Raw genomic sequence first — 25880 nt, forward strand, 5'->3', positions numbered from 1 at the left:
GAATCCTTCAGCATCACTGAAAACACTAAGAAGATTGTAGAGATAGCCAGGACAGATCACCTGAAGCACTGGGATATCAGGGTTTGAACTTAGTAATAAATTAAACATTTCTAACTAAAGTCATCAGCTCACATTAAGACAAAATCTTAGAAGTATACCTTTGGGAAGTCTGTCCTTTTTGTTGCTGTGGTTTTTCATACTTCTTAGTGAAATGGAAAGTTTTGAATTATTACTAAGATAATCCCAAAGGAAAAGGTCCCCTTTTTGACAATGGCCAAGGAAGAATAACTTCCCTTAAGAGGAAACTTCCTTCCTGAACTCCCAGCTCTGACAGGCAACTTACTGTTGGCCCCTGAGCCTGGCAACAGGTCTGTAAGGACAGAAGAAAAGGTGGAAAACCAATCTGGTTAAAAAAAAAAAAACAAAAAAAAGTTAAATGGCACCAAACTGAAAGAGTTCAAATCAGCTACCACAGGATCCAAATCCTCTTTTTGTAAATGACACACTTCTATTTCCTTACTCCAGGGTTTCTTTCTGCAAATGAAAGAACCATAAGAGGAAAGGACAAGCCCTGTCCTGGCTAGCTACATTTGGCCCTGGGTCACCTCACTATGGGCTATATAGCACTGGGAGGTTAGTCAGACCTACCAGACACCAACATCTTATACCAAGCCTTATCAACTTCCTTGGAAGAACTAGTTTATTTTCATAAAGAAAATAACCAACATAATTCTATTACTTCATTTAAGCATTACCCTAAAGGAAAGGCTCATCAGCCATCAAAAGTATTTGCTCAGTGCAGCAAGCAGCTCAGCCCCTAGTTTTACTCTCACACAACCAGCTTTAATGAATATACCAAATAATCAGACCAGTAAAAAAGACTGGTAGTATAATTAAATAAATAACTTTATTTATGATACTTCAGATTTTATAAATGCCAACCATATAGCAATGAAAGTCCCATAAATTCTAGCTGAGGCACAACCACCAATCAAGGCCCTTTGAAAAATCAAAGATAATAAAATGTCAGGGGAGAACAGTCTTGTTCTCCCAACAGAGAATTTAGTAAATGAACTTCTCTGATCCTTTAAGATTTACATTGGGAAAACTTAGACTTTCTTTTCAGGGCATCCCCAATCAAGTTATCTGATCAATCAACCCATATTTAGAAAAATAAACCCCATAGTTTAAAAAAATGTATCCAATGGCTTTCATACCCAGAACATAATAAAACTTTGACAACAGAATGAAAAAGCTCTCAGTTTCTGTACCAAACCAGGGGTTAGTATAGCCATCAGCTCTTGTATCAAGTTCACCTGAATGTCATCACCGATGCACTGTGATATCGTTAAGAACTACATGCTCATATCCTTTTATTCCCTGTGGCACAGTCTGAGGTCAATACTATAAATACCAGAGTCCATTCCAATGGTGAAGAGCAACCTTCTTTCTTGGTGAGGAGTGTAGATGTTGATGTCTTCAAACTATTTGTGGTAGTTCAGGTGAATAAGTTGTAAGTTTACAGAAATGGAGAAATGGTTAAACCTGAAAAGAATTCTGGTGGGTGGTTTAAAATTCTGTTACCGTCCAGGGATGGTAGTAGAAGACAGGTGCAGATACAGATAGATTCTGTCACATGCACCTTCAACAGTAAAACCATTCTCTGGATGTTTGGAAAGCTTAACAGATTTGGAATGAGTAGGTTTTCATAAAACACAGACTTCCTGGTACATTAGGCAGTATTTCTTGAACTTTTGCTCATAAATCATGGAGCATTTACAAATGGAATAATCTGGATGGTGACCCCTCAATCAATGTCTTTTTACATGTGGCTTGCTGAACAGATCTCACTGAAAATTGAGCAGTCCCCTCACTCAGAGTTAATCCTGACATGATGAGGAATAGTTGGGGGCACTGACAGACACTGGCTGTTAGTTACTTTTACCATGGTAGAACTGAGATTGCATTTTCTCATAGTAGCAAGTATTAATCCAATGAAAGAAATAAACAAAACATGAAAACAAGGACGGACAAAAAAGCCTGTTATTCTCAATGCTTTTCCAGAAATATAGTTAATCCCAGTGTGCATACAATTTAAAAAAAGAGGAAGAAAAAAGCTTTTCTTGCAGTGTTTGTCTTCTGTTTCAGACAACCTCAACTGTGTTGAAGTTGACCTGTTAGCATCTCAAAGAACCTGTGAAAAATGTAATTTTTCTAGAATACCAAAACAGGGGCACAGAGTAGAAATTTATAGCACAGCTTATCAAGAAATGACTTGTGATTTCTCTTCACGACTGTAAAATAAAAGGACAAGAACTATTTTTATTCACAACCCAATCTGGTGGCTGAAAGGAAAACAGTCTTTGGATATAGAGAAACCTGGTTTTCTGGAGTCCAGCTATAAGACCTGGCTTGTTATCAGCCTTCAACACTATTACTGAAGCATAGAAACTCTGTTTCTGATTGGTTTACTTACCTCCTGGGAAGACAAAAGCAACTGAAAACTTTTTTTTTTTTTTTAAACTAAAAACAGAAGGAAATGTGTGTTAGAAAAGATAGCACAGGAAAACTGTGGCTTCAGCTCAACCTGACCGTTATCACAGAGTCCATCACCATCAGTCTTGAATTAATCCTGTTGGTCAGGCTAATCATCAGGACAATCAACTTCTCCTTCCTATTTTTCCTTATTCCGGATCAGGGTGTGAAAGTGGTGGTTGTCAAGAGTCCCTGGAGATGTTCCATCAGTGGAAAGCATACAGCAGCAATAGGATGGTACAGACACCAATAACACCGCCCAGGATGAGGGAGTCTCGCCGTTTCCTAAGATTGATTCGTTGGATCAGGCTGTTCACAGCAGGAAAACGATCTTTGGGAAATCTTTATTAAGGTCATATTTGAAGAAGCCTCTTTAGTGAAAAGTCACAGGGGTCACAAAAATAGAGATCAGTGGAGTCCAGAAACAATAAATAATGAGAAGAAATACAGAGGAAGAAAATTACACTGAGGGAGTCTTTAAAAAAACACATACCCCGACTGGGAACATCCTACTGCTCAAGGTCCCAAACCAACCGAGGAATTACAACCAGGCTTGGGGTCAGGGTGGGAGGTAGTGAGCTTAGGAACAGAGGGACTCTGCAGGGCAGGGAGGTGTAAGTACAGCCAATACCACTGCTAACAACACCCTATTCTGTTCTCTTTTCCTTTCTCTCTCTTTTTCTCTCTCTAAACCCCTTCTCTCAGGAAAGTGAGAAGTTTGGCCAGAAGAGTTCTGAAGTTCTTGATCCTCTCCTCAAAGGGTGATAACCCCCTTGGAATCAGGCAATAGGTGGTGGCAACCAACTCTAGGGTCTGAATAAATCAGTCACTGGTGAATTATTTAAATTTTTTAGTTTACTTTGCAGCAGTAGATAGGATATGGTAGGTAAGGGGGCTGCACCGTTCTAGCTGTCCTACTTAGGAAACATAAAAAAAGATAGGAAATTTCCAATTTTAGAGGTTTAAAAAAGCAGTCACAGCTATATTTTACTTAGTATTTCAAAATATCTTCATACTCTTATTTGTATGTTGTAGACCAAAGCACATGCCTGTGCATCCTAACTTGTTTTGCATTTTTTAAAGTTTATTTACTTTGAGAGAGAGCGAGAGAAAGGGGTGGGGGGGAGAGGCAAAGAGAGAATCTCAAGCAGGCTCTGCACCAGCAGTGTGGAGCCTGACATGCAGCTCGAACTTATGAACCATGAGATCATGACCTGAGCCGAAACCAAGAGTCAGACCAACTGAGCCACCCAGGTGCCCCTGTTTTGCATTTCTGACAATATACCTTCGGGTGCCTCCTCTTTGTTAATATAGGTATTTTATCAAAGTCAGGAAAATCACGGACAAAAACCACCTACAATACTAGAGAGCTAGAATAATACCTCCACTCTGTGAATCCTTATTGCATTTTCCTGTAATTAAACCACCCAGCAGGGACTATATTTATTTGTACACTTATATATTCTACATATTATATGATTAGGACCATGTTATCTTCTAATCTTGAATTTCCCTATCCAGAACAGAGCTTTACATATTGTAGGCATTAATGTGTTTTTTGAATTAATGAGAAAAATTTGCAGAAATAATTTTTAAAAATACTGAAGCAGCAGCAGCATGAAATAATAGGCAAAAACTTTTACAAGGTACAAATCTCATATAGAACAAATGCTTAATCTTTTCTTGCTTCGTAAAGAATCAATAATCCCCTTAGAATACTTTTGGCATTAGGGAATTCTGTCTATAATGGGCATATTACCTTTAGAGAAGCCCCCCTCTCTCTCCTTCTATAATAATCTAGTTCAGTCCATGTAATAGTGTAGGCTGACCTTGTCCTCTGCCATCAGGTATATTTATAAACTCGGATTGGCCAGAAAGAATATTCCCTTCTAGTGACTCAAGCTGGGGCAACTACAGTCCTCTTGGGACTTTTATTACAGCTGGTAGAAAAGACCCCCTTTCCATGGGGATTTTTAACTGGCAGAAGGTGATTCTTCTAGCCATCTCTATCACTATGTGGAGAAAACCTCTTTGAGAATGAGGCCAATCACAGGAAAGCAAAAATAAGAGATGGAGTAGGTAGGGGGAAAAGAGAGAGGAAAAGCAGATTCTTGACAATAAAATCTGAGCTCCTGAATTGAGCCATGCCTTAGGTTAAATTCTACCTCTGAATTTTAGATAAATATGAACAAATTAATTCCCTCCTTTCCCCCCTTAAGTCAGTCTAAATGAGGTTTCTGTTACTCTCTCTCTATGGAGTCTCAACTAACACACACATTTTATTTGTTTTTGAACACACATTTTTCCAGAATTATTATAATTTGTGGTAATGGCAAGATGATACAATGTATATAACAGTACTCTGTAAACTGTACAGCCCTATATAAAATATAAACAATTATGGATATGTTGTTTTGCACTTAGGGTGACAAAACAGGAACAAAATTCACAAAAAGTTGGAAAATACAAAATACACTTCAGGATATTCCTTAGGGAAGTAAGTATCAAACTAAAAGTGACCTTAAATTATCTAGGACCAGGGTGCCTGGGTGGCTCAGTCAGTTCAGTGGCTGACTCTTGGTTTTGGCTCAGGTCATGATCTCACTGTTCATGAATTCGAGCCCTGTGTCAGGCTCTGTGCTGACAGTGTGCAGCCTGTTTGGGATTCTCTCTCTCCCTCTCTCTCTCTGCTCCTTCCCTGTTCATGTTCTCTCTTTCTCTCAAAATAAATAAACTTAAAAAAAAATTATCTAGGACCAGAAGGTATTCAACTTTTTAGGCCCTTCCCCTTACTAATTGGGGAAGGAAACTTTTTCTCTAAAAGTCTTGACTTCTCAGAGAGTAAACAAAATGTTTCAGAGTAGCAGGCTTCCCAGTTTCCCCATTGGGTTTCATGTTAGCATTAGTAATCCTAATTCAAATCAGGAAACTCAAGAATTAAAAATGTAGAGGTCACAATTAACAAGCAGAGAATCTAATGTTCAGCTTGTGCATAACGAATCACAATGAAAATACTCTAACAGCAGTTACAACTCATCTACATGTATGGCTGTCTCCTTCCTTCTCTTTCTAAGCATCTGACACTGACTTATTCTTCAAACTGGAGAAAGAATAAAAAAGCATATAATTTATGATGTTGAGGTAAGAATAATATATACTGTGGAGTTTTACTGGGGTGCCTGGGTGGCTCAGTTGGTTGAGCATCCAACTTTGGCTCAGGTCACGATCTCATGGTTCGTGGATTTGAGCCCCGCGTCAGACTCTGTGCTGACAGTTCAGAGCCTGGAGCCTGCTTTAGATTCTGTGTCTCCCTCTCTCTCTGCCCCTTCTCTGCTCATGCTCTGTCTCTCTATAATAAAACATTTAAAAAAAACTAAAAAAAATAAAAAAAACATTTATTTATTTTGGGAGAGAGGGAGGGAGGGAGAGAGAAGCGTGAGTGGGGGAGGGGCAGAGAGCGAGGGAGAGAGAAAATCCCAAGTAAGGCTCCATGCTGTCAGTGTAGAGTCCGACCCCGGGTTTGATCTCACAACAGTGACATCATGACTTGAGATGAAATAAATCAAGAATCAGGTGCTTAACCAACTGAGCAACCTAGGCACCCCAGGAGTTTTTAAAATGTAAAATAATTTGAAAATTCATATTTATAATTTTCTAAATCTACTAATGTCAGACTTCTGGTGTAGAATCTTTTACAAATAGTACTAAACAGTATCAACTTCTATAAAGTAGGAATGCAAGGCATATTCATATGTAACTATTGATGCTCTCAACCACTACTGATGATGGCAACCTGACCAAAACCAAAACCAAAACCAAAACCAAAACCAAAACCAAAACCAAAAAAGCACACACATAGACCCCCACCCCCACCCCCACCTCAAAAACCTAGAGATTTCAAACTTTCAGAAAGGATACTGGCCAAAGTATTCATTTTGCTCTGAATTGACTTCAACATTCCTCTCTGTGAAGTCATATTTTCTTTTGTTGCCATAGCAATGCTGAAGGGGGAAAAGAGAAGATAATTACGTCGGCATTTAAGATTATCCTGCGCAGATCCATCATATTCTTAAAAGTGACGAGAAAACTAAGATGGGCAACATCATCTTGAAAAGCACAGGCAGGAAAAAAAATCATTTCCCAAGTCACCTTCCCACTGTCTTTTCCTGAATGTCCACTCCATCCCTACTGCTATCTTCTGATGTCTTTCTGGACAGTAGGCCATTTCCTGTGATTTTTCCCAAAGTAACAAATGAAATAACAGAGAAATCCCTATTACAAAAGCTTCTTAAAATGGTTTTGAAAGGGGCCAGCTACTAAAAATATCTTTAATCAGGAAAACTGTTGAGAGAGAAGTAGGAAATTATAATCATAGAAAAAGAACCAAAAGCGTTAACACATCACAAAATACCCATATATAACCAGCCCTTAATTTATGAAAAGATTATGTTCCAGAATTCTACTTGAGAACCATCTAGGCAGATTTTAGGAGACACATGCAACATTATGCTGGGTTTCCAAGCCAGGTGACAAAGGTTATGCATTCATTAAATGACTCAAAGAGATGGGGGAACGTCCCTTCTCTTACAGACTATACTATAGTCTCTTCCATGTGACTATTCTGATGTCCTGTTTAAAAGAATCTCACTTAATATCTTTTTGCTTTCATGCCAGGATTAACTTCAACAGTCTTATCTCCCTGGGCATTAGAATCCTAGAGGATAGGTCAGTACCCATTTTTATATATAACACACAGGAGAAAGCTATAGATACTGATAACATAAAAAACAATAGGAAACAGAATGTCCTTGAATAATTCTGAAAATATATCAAATGTTGAAAAAAAAAAAAAGCAACAGAGATGAAGAGATTCTGGGAAGATGATGATCAGAGCACAAATTCCTGACCATATCGCTGGCCCAACTTCCTCCATGGAGGAACACATGAACAAAGGCAGATATGATGGGGAGGGGGTCCATCTGAGATCCCTCATTCTTTTGAAATATCCAAGGAAGAAAGCCAGGTAGGCTATACTCTCTCAAGCAAGGGAAGAACCAAGGAACTGATGGCAGGGAAGACGAGATTTTTCTTCAAGCCTGGGGCAAAGCCCTAGGTTTCAATTCACCCTAAGGAACCCAACAATGGAAGATATGGACGTGCGTGTACAGGAGCTACAGTGATGCACTGAACTGTAGCTGGTAAAAGGGTGGTGCACACAACCACAGAAACCTATGAGCCAGGAGCTGACAGTCCATCAGATGGTGTGATGCCCAGCCCTGAAGAAGAAAAAACTGCTGGGGCACCCACTACCACCTAGTATGCCACTGCTTAGGGGTCTAATAGCCTGACCTATCTGGGAGCTGACTGAATGTACTCTTGAACAGCCAAGACCAGGTATCCTATTGGAGGAAAATGCTAGGAGTACTCTAAGCAAATGACATATCAAAACTGAAATTTCAAGATTTGAGAAGGCAAAGAAGAAACAAAAGTGTGTGGGGAGACAGATCAAAGGATATATATTAGAGCGCTGTTTGGAATAATAAGAGACAAGCAAACAAAAACACCCCCCAATGGAAACAACATTGGAATGGTTTAACAGATTATGATAAAACGAAACTATGAAATAATATTTGGTTATTAAAAAGAATAAGTTGGCATTATTTCTATTAAACTGGAGGAATGTTTATGATACACTGAATAATTAACGCAAGCCACAGAATGTGTAAAGTATGAATCCTTTTTTATTTTAAGCAATAAAACATCATTGTATATGTTTGTATGACAATGAGAACGTATTTAGAAAGATACACAACTGTCAGTGAATACAAGTTACTTAGGGGATAGGAATGGAGGGACACTACCAGATGAACTTTTTTTTACATTTTAGAATGATTTAAATTGCTAAAATAAGAACACTGTACTTTTCTAAACTATACATATCTCACAAAGAAAATTACAGGAATTCCACCTGAGTGATGAAGAAACGTGAATAACATTATCAGCGCCAAATCTACTGTAGTTATTTGCCTCAGTACTGCTAGGAGTTAAGCATGATTTATAAAAGTTTTTCCCAGATCCTAGAAAAGATCAAGATTTAAAGGGATCAGGTATCTCTGAAGGCAAAACTGTGAAATAGGGCTAAAAATGGAAATTTGTGCAAGGAATTGCCAGACCCCTAAATTATCTTCCCTGAACGACACAGTCAGGTGACTGCCCCCAGTTCAGTAGAAGATCTAACCTAGAAAAAGAGACCTTAAAGATCCTGACATTTTGAAGTTCCCCACAAAACAACCAGGTCCCTTTCTGATCATCCATTGTGAGGCCTACTACTTGGCAAGTCCCACCACCCATGTACAGAGAACTAGCTTCCAATTACTGGATTTTCTGGAGCCTCACCCTTAAATATGAACAAAGAATCAAGAATCACTACAAGTTTGAGAAGAGCCTCTAACAGAGATCCAAATAAAAACTAGCAAACAGAAAAGTGAGTCTGAGGAAACAGAGGCAATAACAGAAGTTCAAGAAACTCTAAAACTGAATTATATTTAATGTCTTCAGAGAGAGAAAGAAGGTATCACACCCATGAAAGACATAAATGTATGTGTGTGTGTGTGTGTGTATGTGTACGTGTGTGTAAGAGTGTACCCACCACTGAGAAAAGAGCCGGTATAAATTTAAAAAAAGAATGGAAATAAAAGTGTAACAGAAATCTCAAAAGGACAAACTGAGTAAACCCCTCAGAAAGTAGAAAAAAACATAAGTGGAAAACGGAGAAAGGGTAAAAAAAGGAACAGAAAGCCCAACATGTTACCTTTTAAAATTAAAACCAAAAAAACAGAAAACAAAAACAGTGAAAAGGAGGTGGGAAAATGACAGTTTAAGAAAATGTCTCAGAACTGAAGAGGAGTTTCCAGACTGTAGGAACTCATCCAATGGCCAGTACAACGAACTGGAAAAGATGCATGATAAGGTTAAAAAACACCAAAAGCATAGGGAAAAAGGGATAATCCTAAAAGCTTCCAGAGGAAAAAGGCTCATCACATACAAAGGAACAGAAATCTTAACTGGCACTGAACTTAAAAACAATACTGCAAACAATGTCATCCAAAATTTCAAAATTATTCCTAACTTAGCTAAACAATGAATCAAGAATAGATGTGAAAAGTCCAAAAGTTGTACCTCCTGTTCTTTCTCAGGAAACCACTGAAGAACGTGGTCCAGCATAATGAGGGAATAAACTAAGAGTTTATGGAAGACACCAAATCCAAGAAATAAGTGATCCAATAAAGGAGGTCACTGAGGTGCCTGGGTGGCTCAGTCCGTTAAGCATCTGACTCTTGATTTTGGCTCAGGTCATGATCTCATGGTTGGTGGGTTTAAGCCACCAAGTCGGGCTCTGCACTGACACTGTGGAGCCTGCTTGGGATTCTCTCTCTTTCCCGCTCTCTCTCATAAATAAGTAAACATTAAAGAAAAAATGGAGGTCATTTTAAGGTAATGGGAATAGAGCATCCCAGGACCAGTGCAGGATGGCAGGTCTAGAGAACAACCAGTCAAGATTAAAATAGAAGGAAACAGACAATGTTAACTTTACACTGAATTTTAGATCCAAAGAACGAAAAGAACACAAGAAGAGCCCAAAATAACAACGCCCTTTTGCATCATTAGCTTCTTTTTCTAAGTTTACTTATTTGTTTTGAGAGGAAAAGAAAGCACTAGTCAGGGAGGGGCAAAGAGAGGGAGAGAGAGAGAATCCTAAGCAGGTATGTGCTGTCAGTGCGGAGCCTGATGTGGTGCTTGAGCCCATGGACCATGAGATAATGACTTTAGCCCAAGGCAGATGCTTAACTAACTGAGCCATCCATGTGCCCCTGCATCATTAGTTCTTATTTATAATTTTTCCCTTAAGTGTATGTCTATGATAAAATATAAGGTATTTAAAATGAGGCTTTAAAAATTATTTATTTATTTTAATGTTTATTTTCAGAGGAGGAGGGAGGGGCAAAGAGAGAGGGGGAGAGAGAATCCCAAGGAGGCTCCGTGCTGTTAGTATAGAGCTGGATACAGGGCTCAATTTCATGAACCATGAACCTGAGCCAAAATCAAGAGTCAGACACTTAACCAACTGAGCCACCCAGGTGCCCCTGTTTTATTTTTTCTCTATTTTGTTTTAGAGAGAGAGAGGGAGAGCATGCATGCCAGCGAGGGAGAGGGGCAGAGGGAGAGAGAGGCAGAATCTTAAGCAGGCTCCACACTCAGCACAGAACCCAGCATGGGGCTTGATCCCATGACCCTGGGATCAGGACCTGAGTCAAAATCAAGGGTCGGATGCTCAACCAACTGAGCCACCCAGGTGCCCCTAAAATGTGATTGTTTTAATATAAATTTATAAAGTACTTTAAAACAGGTATTATGGTCTTATATAAAGTAACACAATTTCATTTAAAGCTAGGCTGAGCATCTGAAAGCAATCTTTGAATCATATATGCCTGTTTTTTTACACTGGGACTATCACTATCTCCCATGCACTCTGACTCAGAAGTAGATAAAGAAGATTAAAAAATAATTTCCACAAAGCACTTTGTATTCCTTGGAGAATGGATATTATCATCATACATTATGTTATTATCTTGGTGAATATGCATGATTGCCAGTACCACACAAAGTATATCTAGACATACTTTCCCATCTCACTGCATCATCTGGAGTCAAGCTGAGTGAAATCTAGACTGTTGTTATTTCAAGGGTCAAATACTCAGAGGCAAAACATAAGCTCCAAATAATATATAATGCTTTTAAAATGATAAATCATTGATGTGCTTACTGGAACTGTCTTACCTGTTGTGTGAACTAAACTCAGACACTTATTTTTTCAACAACAGACAATATCAGTTATACATTTAAAGCTTAAGAATAAGTTAATATTAAAAATATCAGTTCTTTTCAATTAAGTGATGCCAGAGTCTATATTCAGTTGTGTACATATTCTTAAAATCTATTTTTATCTCCAAGAGTAAAAAGTAAATTGTTACATATAGAATATGCAAAAACAATTATCTGACACTTAAATTTTATATTATCTATAAGTAATCATAACTAGCTTTAGAATCAATAAAATTTTACTTGTGATATCTACCAGATTTCGAAATAAAGGGAAATAGTGAAATAAAAGACCTTATAATTATATTATTTTGCTTTTACCTAGCAAAATAATAGTAGCAGTGATTCAATGGTTCTCAAATGTTCCTATACTAGGAAGTACTCCAAATTTTTTATACTCATATTACCAGCCCTTAAATAGGCCAGCTTTGAACTGAAAAGCTTAATTAAGGCAGCCTGGCCCAAAGAAGATCAGGCAGAAAGAGGAGGGGAAAAAAGGAAGAAAAAAGGAAAAGGATTGTAGAGAAAGTTTAAGTAAAAAGTCCTTAGCAAATGCTATCTTACTTTATGTGCTGTTGAAAGGGAAGGAATCACAAGGAAAATATTTCAGTTGACAATTAGGCAATTTTGCAAAACCTTTGCCCAGATGGACAACCCAATGCATGCAATTTAAACAAAATCCCCAGATATGATAACTACACATTACTATAAGAGATTATAATTTATTAAATAATGATAGAAACATTATAATCTACTAAATAAAATAAGAATCCATGAGCCTGTATCAATACAAATGCATACTTAAAATGTGAACAATGAAATATTTAGTGGTAGAGAGGCATCATGTCTGCAATTTATTTTCAGGTAGTTCAAAAAACAAAAAGTGAAAAAGCAAATGCGGCAAACTGTTAACGTGTGGGGAATCCAGGTGAAGCGTATATGGGAATTCTCTGTACTACTGGAATTTTCCTGAAATCTGAAATATCAGAAGGTACTGGGATCATGACCTGAGCCAAAATCAAGGGTCGGATGCTCAACCGACTGAGCCACCCAGGCGTCCCTGACAAAGCTACCACTTACAGATTATCTAGTATCATTCACGCATTGTATTAGGCATTTTACTCATTGTCTTTCATCTTCACAACGATTTTTTAGGGAGGTATGATCATCAATCCCGGTTTTTGAACACATAAGAAAATGAAGACTCCAAGTAACTTAACCAAGAACAGATATCTAATAAGTAGCACAAACCAAATCACACTCCGAAGCTTGTACACTTTCTACAAGGTGGGAAATACAGTAGTAGCTTAGATAGAGCTCTGGTCCTAGAATTACAGAGATTCAGGTTTGAGCATTTGAATCCTGAACACAATTTATCAATCATGTCACCACAAGCAAATTACTTACCTTAATTTCTTTTTTGTTTTGGACAGTGTTTATTTCATGGGTCATTAAAGAAATTAAATAAAATAAAGCATGTAAAGCATTTGAGACAATACCAAGGCCTACAGTAAGAGTACATGTTTGTTGTTGTTTCCATGTACTTCATTACACCTATCCCGAAAAATGCTTTAGACATTGCTGAATTCTAACTGTAGAGATCATATCTAGTTCATTTACTTTTTTACCATCACAAGATAGTATCTAAAAATTCACCAAACCTAGAGAATTAAGTAGTTCAAACCAACATAATTGTCCCTTACCTTAAGCAATAAACTACTTCAGTGTTATTACAGATAATACTAAATATTACTGCAGCACATTTTCCGCAGCTGCTGTGACTGAAACCCAATCTACATAAATGGTATATACACCAAATCACATGTCTAAGATGGTTTTCCTTTGGAAAAAAAAAAAAAAAAGAATAAAAAGACTGAAGCTGAAAGTACTGAGTATGAATTAATCAGAAAAATTAACCTTGGTAAGTCAGCTTAATTCTACTAATTCTGGAAACAAATATTTTGTGCTTCAAATGTCTCTTATAAGTGAAAGACACAGTAAAAATTCATCACAATCTAGTGAAATTCCCATCTCTAAGGATGATAAATGAACTGTAACCCTAGTTACAGGGTTAACCTGATCTGTTCACTTATGTTGCAAACAAACAAAAAACAATAGAGTAAAACAAATTTTTTTTCCTACCTTATTGTCTCTTCTATCAGACGATCTGAGCTGCAAATAAAATGGAAATTAAAATTCTGGAATTATTAAAGCATTTTAAAACTTGTACTTAATTTTTCTACATTTTAGAGAATAATTTTTCGGACATTTATACAAACAGAATACCCAGACTTTTGAAAGCATCTGGAGTATATTCTGGTCCCCGAAATAAATTTTATTTATCCACATATATAATTTTCATCTTACTTTTGTTAGCTTATATCTATTTCTTTCACAGAGATACTTGATGACTAAAGACAGAACAGGGTTTTTAAAAAATGTTTATTTATTTTTGAGAGAGAGAGAGAGACAGACAGAGTGCAAGCGGGGCAGGGACTGAGAGAGGGAGACAGAATCCAAAGCAGGCTCCAGGCTCTGACCTGTCAGCACAGAGCCCAATGCGGGGCTCAAACCCACAAACCGTAAGATCATGACCTGAGCCGGTCAGATGCTTAACTGACTGAACTGCCCAGGCACCTAAGACAGAACAGTTTTAATGACCACATAAAGACATGAAACTTCTTTAATCTAGATAGCTCAAACTTGTCACCACCATCTACTCAAAACTTCAGAATTACAACCAACTTGTTGAGGCAGGATAAGGAAATATAGTTCTGATGCCTATAAGAAGTAATTATTTATACCTTAAAGTTCCTTCCATTTTGGGGAAATAGTTTTTTGTTTTGGAAACGAAACCAAGTTTCAGCTTAAAAAATTTACAATTCAAGAATCTGAATAAAGATACTAAATGCACCTTTGATCTGTACAATGTTTGCCTTTATGCATCAGACCTTGGAAACAAACAACTCTATTTTAGGGAGGAATTCATAGGTATTTAAACTGGTATAAAGGTGCTGCTTTACAGCAGAAAGTGGGAAAACTAACCCCCAAACATCTGCATCTGCGCAGCACATGCAAGGTGCACAGTAGGTTCTCAACTCAATATTTGCATATTTTCTTCCAACTGCTTCTATCCAAAAGAATTTCTAGGTTCACTGTATAAAATAACTTGAGGTTTCATAATAGGAAACCTAAGTTACTGCATGAACTAGGTGACAAAGATGAGCTTTAAAAATACCATAAAAGGGGCACCTGGGTGGCTCAGTTAAGCATCCAACTCTTGGTTTTGGCTCAGGTCATGATCTCACAGTTCGCGAGACTAAGCACTGTGTCGGGCTCTGTGCTCACAATATGGAGCCTGTTTGGTATTCTCTCTTTCTCTCTTTCCCTGTCCCTTCCCTGTTCACACTCTCTCCCTCAAAATAAGTAAATAAACTTTAAAATAATAATAATAATAATAATAATAATAATAATAAAAGGATCATACATGATGATTAAGTGGGATTTATTCCAGGGATGCAAAGATGGTTCAACATTTACAATCAGTCAATGGAATACACCACCCTAACAAAATGAAGGATGAAAATCACATAATCATCGCAACAGATGCAGAAAAAGCATCTGACAAAAGTCAACATCCATTTATGATAAAAACTCTCAACGAAGCATGTACAGAGGAAATGTACCACAACATAATAAATGTTATGTACATGGCAAGCCCACAACTAGTATCATTTATGATGAAAAGCTAAAAGCTTTTCCTCTAAGATCAGAAACAAGGATGCCGACTCTTGCCACTTTTATTCAATAGTTTTAGAAGTTCTAACCAGAGCAATTGGGCAAGAAAAAGAAATAAAAGGTATCCAAATTTGAATATTATACATAGAAATATATATATCTATAATTATATCTATATTACATATAGAAAACCCTAAAGACTCCATCAAAAAACTTTAGAATGAATTCAGAAAGCTGCAGAATATAAAACTCATAACTCAAAAATCGGTTATTTCTATACACTAATAATGAACTATCAGAGAAATTAAGAAAACAATCCCATTTATAATTGCATAGAAAAGAATAAAGTACCTAGGAATATATTTTACCAAGGAGGTGACTTATATATTGAAAATGACAAGACATTAATAAAAAACACTGAAGAAGACACAAATAAATGGAAAGATATTCCATACTCATGGATTGGAAGAATTAATACTATTACAATGTCCATATTGTCCAAAGCAATATGTAGATTCAATGTAATTCCTATCAAAATTCCAGTGGCATTTTTTTTTTTTTTACAGAAATGAAACAAACAATCCTAAGATGTATAAGGAGTCATAAAGGACTCTGAATAACCAAAACAATCTTAAGAAGAACTAAGTTGGAAGTACCATGCTCCCTGATTCCAAACTATATTGCAAAGCTACAGAAATTAAAATAGTATGGTACTACCATAAAAACAGACATAGATCAATAGAAAATAAAGCCCAGAAATAAACCCATGCATAGATAGTTAATTTATGACAAAGGAGCCAAGAATATACAATAGGGAAAGGGCAGTTTCTTTAATAATATATATACATTATTATATATATATTATATATACATACACACACACACTCACAATGGAATACTACTCATCTGTAAAAAAAAGAATGAAATCCTGCCATTTGCAACAACACTGATGGAGCTAGACAGAGTATTATGTTAAGTGAAATAAGTCAGTTAGAGAAAGACAAATACCAAATGACTTCACTTATATGTGGAATTTATGAAACAAATGAGTAAAGGGGAAAAAAAGAGAGAGGCAAACCAAGAAACAGACTCTTAACTATAGAAAACAGACTGATGGTTACCAGAAGAAGATGGGTAGGAGGTCAGGTTAAATAGGCGATGGGGATTAAGGAGTGCATTTGTGATGAGCATTGGGTGTTGTATGGAAGTGCTGGATCACTACATTGTATACTTGAAACTAATATTACACTGTATGTTAACTAACTGGAATTTAAACAAAAACTTTAAAAAATTATTCAAAAATCGATTTAACTCACCATATATGAACAGGCTAAAAAGCATCTGACAAAATATAACACCTATTCATGAGGAAAATTCTCAGAAAAATAAGAATAGAGGGATATTTCCTCAACTTGATAGAGTATCTACAAAAACTTATAGCTAGCATTATACTTAACAGTGAAAGACTGAACATTTTTCCCTAAGACCTGGGACAGGGCAAGGAAGCCCATTCTCACCACTCTTATTCAAAAATAGTGCTGGAAGTTCTAGGCATGCAATAAAGCAAGAAAAGGAAATAAAAGACATACAATTGGAAAGGAAGAAATAAAATTATCTTTATTTGCAGATGACAAGACTGCCTACACAGAAAATCCCAAATAAACTATAGAAAAACTCCTAGGGGCGTCTGGGTGGCTCAGTCGGTTAAGTGTCCAACTTCGGCTCAAGTCACGATCTCGCAGTTCACGAGGGCAAGCCTCGCGTTGAGCTCTGCGCTGACAGCTCAGAGCCTGGAGTCTGCTTCGGATTTTGTGTCTCCCTTTTTCTGCCCCTCTCCCACCCACACTCTGTCTCTCTCTCTCTCTCTCTCTCAAAAATAAACATTAAAAATTTTTTAAATAAAAAAATAAAAACTAGAGTAAGTCAGTTCAACAAAGTTGCATTACAAACATGCAAAAATCAACTGTATTTCTATGTACTAGGAAAAAACATGTGGACACCAAACCTAAAAAGACAACGCCATTTATAACTGTTCAAAGAAGAAAAACATAGATGTAAATCTAACAAAACCTGTAGAGGACTTGTATAGGACAATTACAAAATGCTGATGAAAGTAATCAAAGAAGATCTAAATAAATGGAGAGACACATCACATTCAGGGATTGGAAGACTCAACAAAGTAAAGATGCCAATTCTCCTCAAACTGATTTACAAATTTAACACAATTCCTAGATATAGATAAGATCACTGCAAAATATATAAGAAAGCCAAAAGAATTAGAATAACTAAAGCAATTCTGAAAAAAGAATAAATGAAAGTCAGTTTACCCAATTTCAAGACTTATTACATATCTACAGTAATCAAGACTGGGTGGAAAAAAGACTGTGTTACTGGTCGAGGGACAGACACAGAGATCAGCGGAACAGAAAACTGCCCAGAAATAGTCCCACACAGATATGTCCAACTGATTGTTTTTTCTCATTTAGATCTCGTAAGTAGCACTTGAGGTGGATATCTAAGAGCTGATTTTTTAAAATACTGAAGTGAAATCATGTAACATAAAATTAACCATTATAAAGTGTACAATTTAGTGGCATTTAGTACATTCACACTGTTGTGCAAATAACTGACACCACCAAATACAGGTGAGGATACGGAGAAACTAGATCATTCACACATTAGCAGGAATGTAAAATGGTAGCCACTCTAGAAAATAGTTTTAAAACTAGTTAAAAAGTAAACACACAACTACCATACGACCCAGCAATTGCACTCCTGGGCATTTATCCCAGAGGAAAAAAAAATATGTTCACACAAAAACTTGTACGTGAATGTTCACAGAAACTTTTGTGTGTTAACAGCCAAAAGCTGGAAACAACCCAGAAATCTTTCAATGGGTGAATGGTTAAACAAATTGTGGTACATCCATAGTATGGAATACTACTCAGCAATAAAACAAAACAAAACAAAAAACCAAACCAAACAACAAAAAAGGTGCTAGTGATACATGCAACAAGCTGCTCGAAACACCAGAGAATCATCCTGAGTGAAAAAGTCAATCTGAAATGGTCATTCTTGAAATGACAAAATTACAGAAATGGAAAACAGATGAATGGTTGTTGCCAAGGGTTAATGGGGAAGGGAGAGGCAGGAGGGAAATAGCTTTTAAAAGGGAGAATAGGGGGGCACCTGGAAGACTCAGTCGGTTAAACGTCTGACTCTTGATTTTGGTTCAGGTCATGATCTCACAGGTTTGTGAGTTGGAGCCCAGCATCAGGCTCTGTGCTGACAGTGTGAAGCCTGCTTAGGATTCTCTCTCTCTTTCTCTCTCTCTCTGCCCCTCCCCGGCTCTCTTTCTCTCTCTCTCAAAAAACAAATAAACTTAAAAAAATAATAGTAAAAAAATAAAAGGGCAATGGAGAAACCTGGTGGTGATGGATAAGCTCTGACAAGTTTATCACTATCTTGGTTGTGATATATAGTGTTATAGTTTTACAAGATGCTACCTCTGGGTGAAATGCACATGAATCTACAATTAACTCAAAATAAAAAGTGAAAAATTTAAAAACTGAAGTGTTGACCAATGTACCAATTCTAAGTTAGATTAAATATAATGGTACATACCTTAAATAGTATACAGTGGTGAAGCAATGTTAAAAAAACAACAGAGAAACTACTGTGTAGAAAATACATTTCTAACTAAACTCAACTGAATCTGCCTAGACAGTAATGCAAAAATACAAAGCTAAACATTTCACACAAATCATGAGAAAATCAGCCAGATATACTTCAATGTTAGTTATCTGATTTCTACAAGATTTGAAAATACACTAGCATTTCTTTTCTATCTGTTCTCAACCATAGATGTCAGGGCTAAATTTCAGTAAACTAGCTAATAAATTAGTCTAACTATTAGACTTTGGTTGGAAAACAAAGTCATTATGTTTTCTATTCAAAGACAATGTCCTTGCAAAAGTTGAAATGCCCACTAAGGAACAACTTTCTATACCATGACATAGCAAGAAAATTCTTTGATGTTGTTTGTAGCACACAGATATAAGCCTTGGTTTATGTAATAAGTATGTTCCTTAAAAGATCTCCTTTCTAAAAGTAACATTTTGGCCAACTGAAATCGTATTTTAAATGTAGTAAGGGGGCGCCTGGGTGGCTCAGTCAGTTAAGCGTCCGACTTCGGCTCAGGTCATGATCTCGCAGTTTGTGAGTTCGAGCCCCACGTCGGGCTCTGTGCTGACGGCTCAGAGCCTGGAGCCTGCTTCGGATTCTGTGTCTCCCTCTCTCTCTGCCTCCCCCACTCACACTGTCTCTCTCACACAAATAAATAAACATTAAAAAAAATTAAAAAAAAATAAATGTAGTAAGGCCATTCTACTTACATAAATCAAATTAAAAATTTTACAAGGCAAATACATGCCTCCATTCTTTGTTCTTCATATTTTTTTTGGTATAAAAATAGATCTTCAATAATAGGTTTTCTTAAACTATTTTCATTGAGATAGGTCATTTTATATTTCTTTTTTTTTTAATTTTTTTTAACGTTTATTTATTTTTGAGACAGAGAGACACAGAGCATGAACAGGGGAGAGCCAGACAGAGAGAGAGAGGGAGACACAGAATCTGAAACAGGCTCCAGGCTCCGAGCCGTCAGCACAGAGCCCGACGCGGGGCTCGAACTCACGGACCGCGAGATCATGACCTGAGCCAAAATTGGCCGCTTAACCGACTGAGCCACCCAGGCGCCCCATGTCATTATATATTTCTGAGATTCACAACTTATCTTCATATAATGGTAATTTTACAGCATCACCTGAACTGCAGTCAAATAAAAGTTTTCTGGCTTTCCCTAAAAAGGAAACCAACCTAATAATAGGTTTTACTTATAAAGAACACTAAAATTATAATCCCAAATATCCTATTCTATGGAGGAAGGAGGTCCTCCCTCCCCATGGTATCCTTCACTTATACAGTGGCACATACAGAGGAAGCCCAGTGATTTTTAAATTTCTTCTCAGACTGCCCAAAGTCTCAAAGTCCTTAATTAGCTAAGCCCTCCACTGACTAAACATCATTCACTAAGAGCATCCTGGATAGTGTGGATACCCATTTAACAACAGAATGGCTCCATAAAGATGGCATAATCTAGTAAAAGTCAAATTTAAAACTGCTTTCCTTTGGGGCATAACATATACAATCAAGTGGAATTATCCTTCTTAAACAAGCACTTCATAACAGCCCACAGGCATTCATCTGAGTCTGTAATTAAGCAACAAGTTTCTGTTTCTTTCAAGACCAATTTGAACTAGCTGAAAACAATGAGCCAAATTTCATCACTAATTATTGTATGGAGGAATCACTAAAGCCACATTTAAATAATTCTCTTTTTTAAAATAATTCATTTCCTCCAATATACATATTGCAAATGGTACCAATTTCAGGAATGAAAATGGGATTTCAAGCACATTATTTGAAAGCAATTTAAACCAACAAAAATAAGAATGTGGCAAGATCACTCAGATAACACCTAATTAGAACGCTCTTTTATTCTATTAAATAAGTAAACAAGTAAATAAGTAAAATAAGCAAGTACATAATAAATACAATTTTAAAACTGAACCCTTTATAAACTGCAATCGATGAGGCTGTCACCCACTAATCCTACCATTTACAACAAACACTGTAGTAATGTAGTCTTTCACTTATAGTTAACCAGAGAGGCCTTCAAGATCTGGGTCTTATTTCTGTATAAATATCTCTTAAAACATGTTAAGTGAATATAATGAAGCTACAGTAGGATACAAAAACCTGTTTCAGGGGCGCCTGGGTGGTTCAGTCGGTTAAGCATCCGACTTCAGCTCAGGTCATGATCTCACAGTTCATGGGTTCGAGTCCTGTGTTGGGCTCTGTGCTGATAGCCTGGAGCCTGGAGCCTACTTCTGATTCTGTGTCTCCCTCTCTCTCTGCCCCTCCCCTGTTTGCAGTCTGCCTCTCTCTCTCTCTCTCAAAAATAAGTAAACATTAAAAAAATTTATATTAAAAAAAACTGTTTTAGAGCCAACAGATGTTTATTTTACAGATAACATCTGGAAGATACAGAAAAACAAAGATGGAAATAGAAATTATTTGTAATCCCTCTTCCATGAATACTGTGGTTTATTTCTTTCCAATCTGGGTTGACCAAGAATATCTTCACTTGCTTTTGTGTGTGTGTGTGTGTGTGTGTGTGGCTTATTTGGCACAGTAATTTTTAAAATATTTACATGAAGTTACCTAAGGACAAAAAGTAAGGCATCTGATAGACTCTGAATTCTAATTTTGGGAGAGAAAAAAGAGAAAAGTAAAAGCTAAATTATTAGCAGCGAGTTCCCGGAAAGTCACTTCTTCCATTTTTTAAAATTAGTAGACTTATTTTTTAGAAGAGTTTTAGTATTCAGTAGAAAGTACAGAGTTCCCATATACCCATTTTCCCCCACCTATTATTATTATTTTTTAATATATGAAATTTATTGTCAGATTGGTTTCCATACAACACCCAGTGCTCATCCCAAAAGATGCCCTCTTCAATACCCATCACCTACCCTTCCCTCCCTCCCACCCCCCATCAACCCTCAGTTTGTTCTCAGTTTTTAAGAGTCTCTTATGCTTTGGCTCTCTCCCACTCTAACCTCTTTTTTTTTTCCCTTCCCCTCCCCCATGGGTTTCTGTTAAGTTTCTCAGGATCCACATAAGAGTGAAACCATATGGTATCTGTCTTTCTCTGTATGGCTTATTTCACTTAGCATCACACTCTCCAGTTCCATCCACGTTGCTACAAAAGGCCATATTTCATTCTTTCTCCTTGCCACGTAGTACTCCATTGTGTATATAAACCACAATTTCTTTATCCATTCATCAGTTGATGGACATTTAGGCTCTTTCCACAATTTGGCTATTGTTGAGAGTGCTGCTATAAACACTGGAGTACAAGTGCCTCTATGCATCATCCCCCACCTATTATTAACATCTTTTAGTGTGGTATCTTTATTACAATTGATGAGACAATACTGATAGTTAAATAAAACCCATAGTTTATATTAGGGTTCACTCTTTGTGCTGTATCGTACTACAGGTTTTAACAAATGCATAATGTCATGTATCCATCTTACAGTGTTATGTAGAGCAGTTTCACTGTCCTCCCGTGTGCTCCACCTACTCTATCTTCTCACTCTGAACCCCTGGTAATAGCTGAACTTTCTGCTGTCTACAATTCTCTTTTAATGCTTATTTATTTTGTGTGCGGGGGGGGGGGGGGGGAAGGGGAAGAAAAAGAGGAAGAGAGGGAGTATCCCAAAAAAGCTCTGTGCTGTCAGTACAGAGTCCAACACAGGGCTGGATCCCATGAACCATGAAATCATGCATGACCTGAGCCGAAATCAAGAGTTGGATGCTTAACCAACTGAGCCATCCAGGGGCCCCTCTACCATCTACAGTTTTGCTTTTTGTCACATAGTTGGAATTATACAGTGTGTAGCCTTTTCAGACTGGCTTCTTTCGTGCATTTAAGGCTCCTCCATGTCTTCAGGGACTTGCAAGTTTACTTTCTGTATCACTGAATAATATTCCATTGTACAGATACACTACAGTTTATCTGTTCATTTACTGAAGGTCATCTTGGTTGCATCCAAGTTCTGGCAATTATGCATAAAGGTGCTAATAAACATTTGTGTGCAGGTTTTTGTTTGAACATAAGTTTTCAATTCATTTAGGTAAAATACCTAGGAGCATGATTTCTGGATCATATGCTAAGACTATATTTAGTGTTTTAAGGAAGCTGCCAAAGTGGCTATACTGTATTCCCACCAGCAATGAGAGTTCCCTCTGTTCCACATTCTTGCCAACATTTGGTGCTGTCAGTGTTTTGGATTTTAGCCATTTTCATAGGTGTATGGGGGTATCTTGTTGTTGTAATTTGCTATTCCCTAATGACATCATGTTGAACATTTTTTCATATGCTTATCTGGCATCTGCTTATCTTCTCAGATGAAGTGTCTGTTAGATCTTTTGCTTACTTTTTAATTGTTGAGTTTTAAGAGTCCTTTGAATATTTTAGGTAACAGTTGTTCATCAAATATGTGTTGTGCAAATATTTTTTTTTCAGTCTGTGTCTTGTCTTTTCATTTTCTTGACAGTATCTTTGGCAGGGCAAAGCAGAAGTGTTTAATTTCAATGAAATCCATCTTATCAGTTTTTTTCTTTCATAGATGACTTTTATTTTTAGTATTATTTTTAATGTTTTTTTTTTTTTTTTTTTTTTTTGAGAGAGAGCATGCGCACACAGGGGAGGGGCAGAGACAGAGGGTGACAGAATCTGCAGCAGGCTCTTAGCTGACAGCAGAGTCCTATGTGGGGCTCCAACCCATGAATGGTGAGATCATGACCTGAGCCAAAGTGGGCTGTTCAACCAACTGAGCCACCCAGGTGCCCCCATATATGGTGTTTTAGTGTTGCATCTAAAAACTCACTGCCAAACCCAAATCATCTAGATTTTTTCTACATTATAAAACTTCTAGAAGTTTTATAGTTCTGTATTTTACGTTTAGGACTATGATCTGTTTTGAATTATTTCTGGGAAAAAGACAGTGTTTATATTCGTGTGTGTGTGTGTGTGTGTGTGTGTGTGTGTGTGTTTGCATGTAGGATATCCAATTGCTCTAGCACGTTTTGTTGAAAAACTCTTTTGTCTGCTGAATTATTTTTGTTCCTCTATCAAAAATCAGTTGATTATATTTGTGTGCATCAATTTTTGAACTCTCTATTCTATTCCATTGGTGTATTTATTCTTTCACTAATACCACACTGTCTTCATTACATCCAACATACAATATATATACAACAGAAAATCAAATATAAATGGAGAAGAAGTTTTTGTTTCTTTTTCCCTTCTCAAAGTATTTTAATCAAACATTTTGGTGCAAAAAATACTTTTTTTAATGTCAACAAATGTGTTCAACCATAGCAGAAACAGAAAGCTTAAGAAAGAATGTGGGGATGGTAGTTTCCATAGTCTGTTCTTTAGATAAATGGTTTAAGAAGACTGAAAATCCCAAAAAAACTACCCAAATCACAAATCTATGAATTAAAGAAACATTTTCCAAAAAAAATAAAATAAAATAAAATAAAGCATTTCCCAATGTTTCTGAAGCCTCTAAAAAAACCCTCCATTTATCAATATAAGCTAATCTGCTTACATAAGAATGGAACTATACTTTTCATTTTATGTATGTTTCTCTCACATACTTATAACTCAGAAAACAGTTCCATAAATGTAACCACAGAAATTCAATAATACTAGCAATCATGACACTTATGAAACTACACAGAAGAAAATGGCTAGGGGCACCTGGGTGGCTCACTCAGTTAAACATTCGACTTCAGCTCAGATCACGATCTCTTGGCTTCTGAGTTAGAGCCCTGCACTGGGCTCTCTGCTGTAAAGCCTGCTTTGGATCCTGTCTCTGCCCTCCCTCTCTCTGCCATCCCTCCACCCCCTCTCTCAAAAATAAAAATAAACATTAAAAAAAAGAAGAAGAAAATGGCTAATTGCTTTCTCTTACACCCTAGGCCCTGGGTTCTAGTCAAGGCTTTAAGCACCTTGGCTCTATGAATTCACTACACAAAGTTGTCATAAGGCTCAAAGGGATAATGTAAATATAAGTATCTTGTAAACTATATAAGCCTATAGATACGTGGTTGATACAGATCAAGGCACTTTCATGTCTCATAGTGTCTCTCTTGGCCTGGAATCCCTTTACCGGATTCTCAACATAAATTGCTTATGTTTTAAAGTCCAGCTCAAAAGCCAAATCGTCTGTGAAGCCTTTCCCCTTTCATCTATATATCCAGGCAGAACTAATTCTTCTTTATACCATAATATTACGCTTTCATAGTTCTTCTTATCAATTCATTCAAGAATATACAAGCATTTAAGATATACCAGACATTGTACTATGCACTGGAGGAAAAATATCTCAAATTTGTAAAGCTTCCAGTTTTTTTCAAATATGTCATCTCAATTAATACTTTTAATTTTTTTTTAACGTTTACCTATTTTTGAGACAGAGAGAGACAGAGCATGAACAGGGGAGGGGCAGAGAGAGAGGGAGACACAGAATCCGAAACAGGCTCCAGGCTCTGAGCTGTCAGCACAGAGCCCGACACGGGGCTCGAACTCACGGACCGTGAGATCATGACCTGAGCCGAAGTCGGACGCTTAACCGAGCCACCCAGGCGCCCCTCATTTAATACTTTAAAAATGTTAACATTTCACAAGATAGCACAATTATGTTTATTATTTCTCCAACCAGAATGAATTCCCAAGGAGTAGAGACTGAGTCTGATTCATCTTTGGTTCCCTAGAGTCTAGTATAGGACCTTGCACACAGGAGACACTCATTAAATGCTTGATAAATGAATAACAGAAACTTGTTACATTAATAAAGTATCAATCAGTTAACAGTTAATCCTTATAAATTCCACGGTGGGGGATGAGCGGGCCAAGGATGTGTCACATTATGCAAACATGTATTTGGGGAGAGAAAATTCCTCACTATAGCAGAGCATCTCCAACTCAAATTTTACTGTTTAACAAAGCAATGTACCAACTGAAGATGGATTTTTATTTTTAATATTTATTTTTGTGAGAGAGAGAGAGAGAGAGCGAGTGAGCATGCACA

The 25880-nt window shown here is 37.0% G+C and overlaps 1 protein-coding gene across 2 annotated transcripts in view; it reads right to left on the reverse strand.

The window, feature by feature from the left end:
* Nucleotides 1-888: 888 nt before the first annotated feature.
* Nucleotides 889-25880, reverse strand: part of GOSR1 (golgi SNAP receptor complex member 1) — a 46689-nt gene continuing 21697 nt past the window's right edge. For both annotated transcript variants that reach the window (XM_007076090.3, XM_007076089.3), the window contains exons 7-9: nt 13558-13587; nt 6454-6536; nt 889-2866 (exon numbers count right to left, since the gene is read on the reverse strand). In XM_007076090.3, the coding sequence (XP_007076152.2) occupies nt 2742-2866; nt 6454-6536; nt 13558-13587 (238 nt within the window). In that variant the 3' untranslated portion in view covers nt 889-2741. The remainder of the gene's footprint in view (nt 2867-6453; nt 6537-13557; nt 13588-25880) is intronic.

The sequence above is a fragment of the Panthera tigris genome, chromosome E1 (genome assembly GCF_018350195.1).
Source record: "Panthera tigris isolate Pti1 chromosome E1, P.tigris_Pti1_mat1.1, whole genome shotgun sequence".
Taxonomy (NCBI): domain Eukaryota; kingdom Metazoa; phylum Chordata; class Mammalia; order Carnivora; family Felidae; genus Panthera; species Panthera tigris.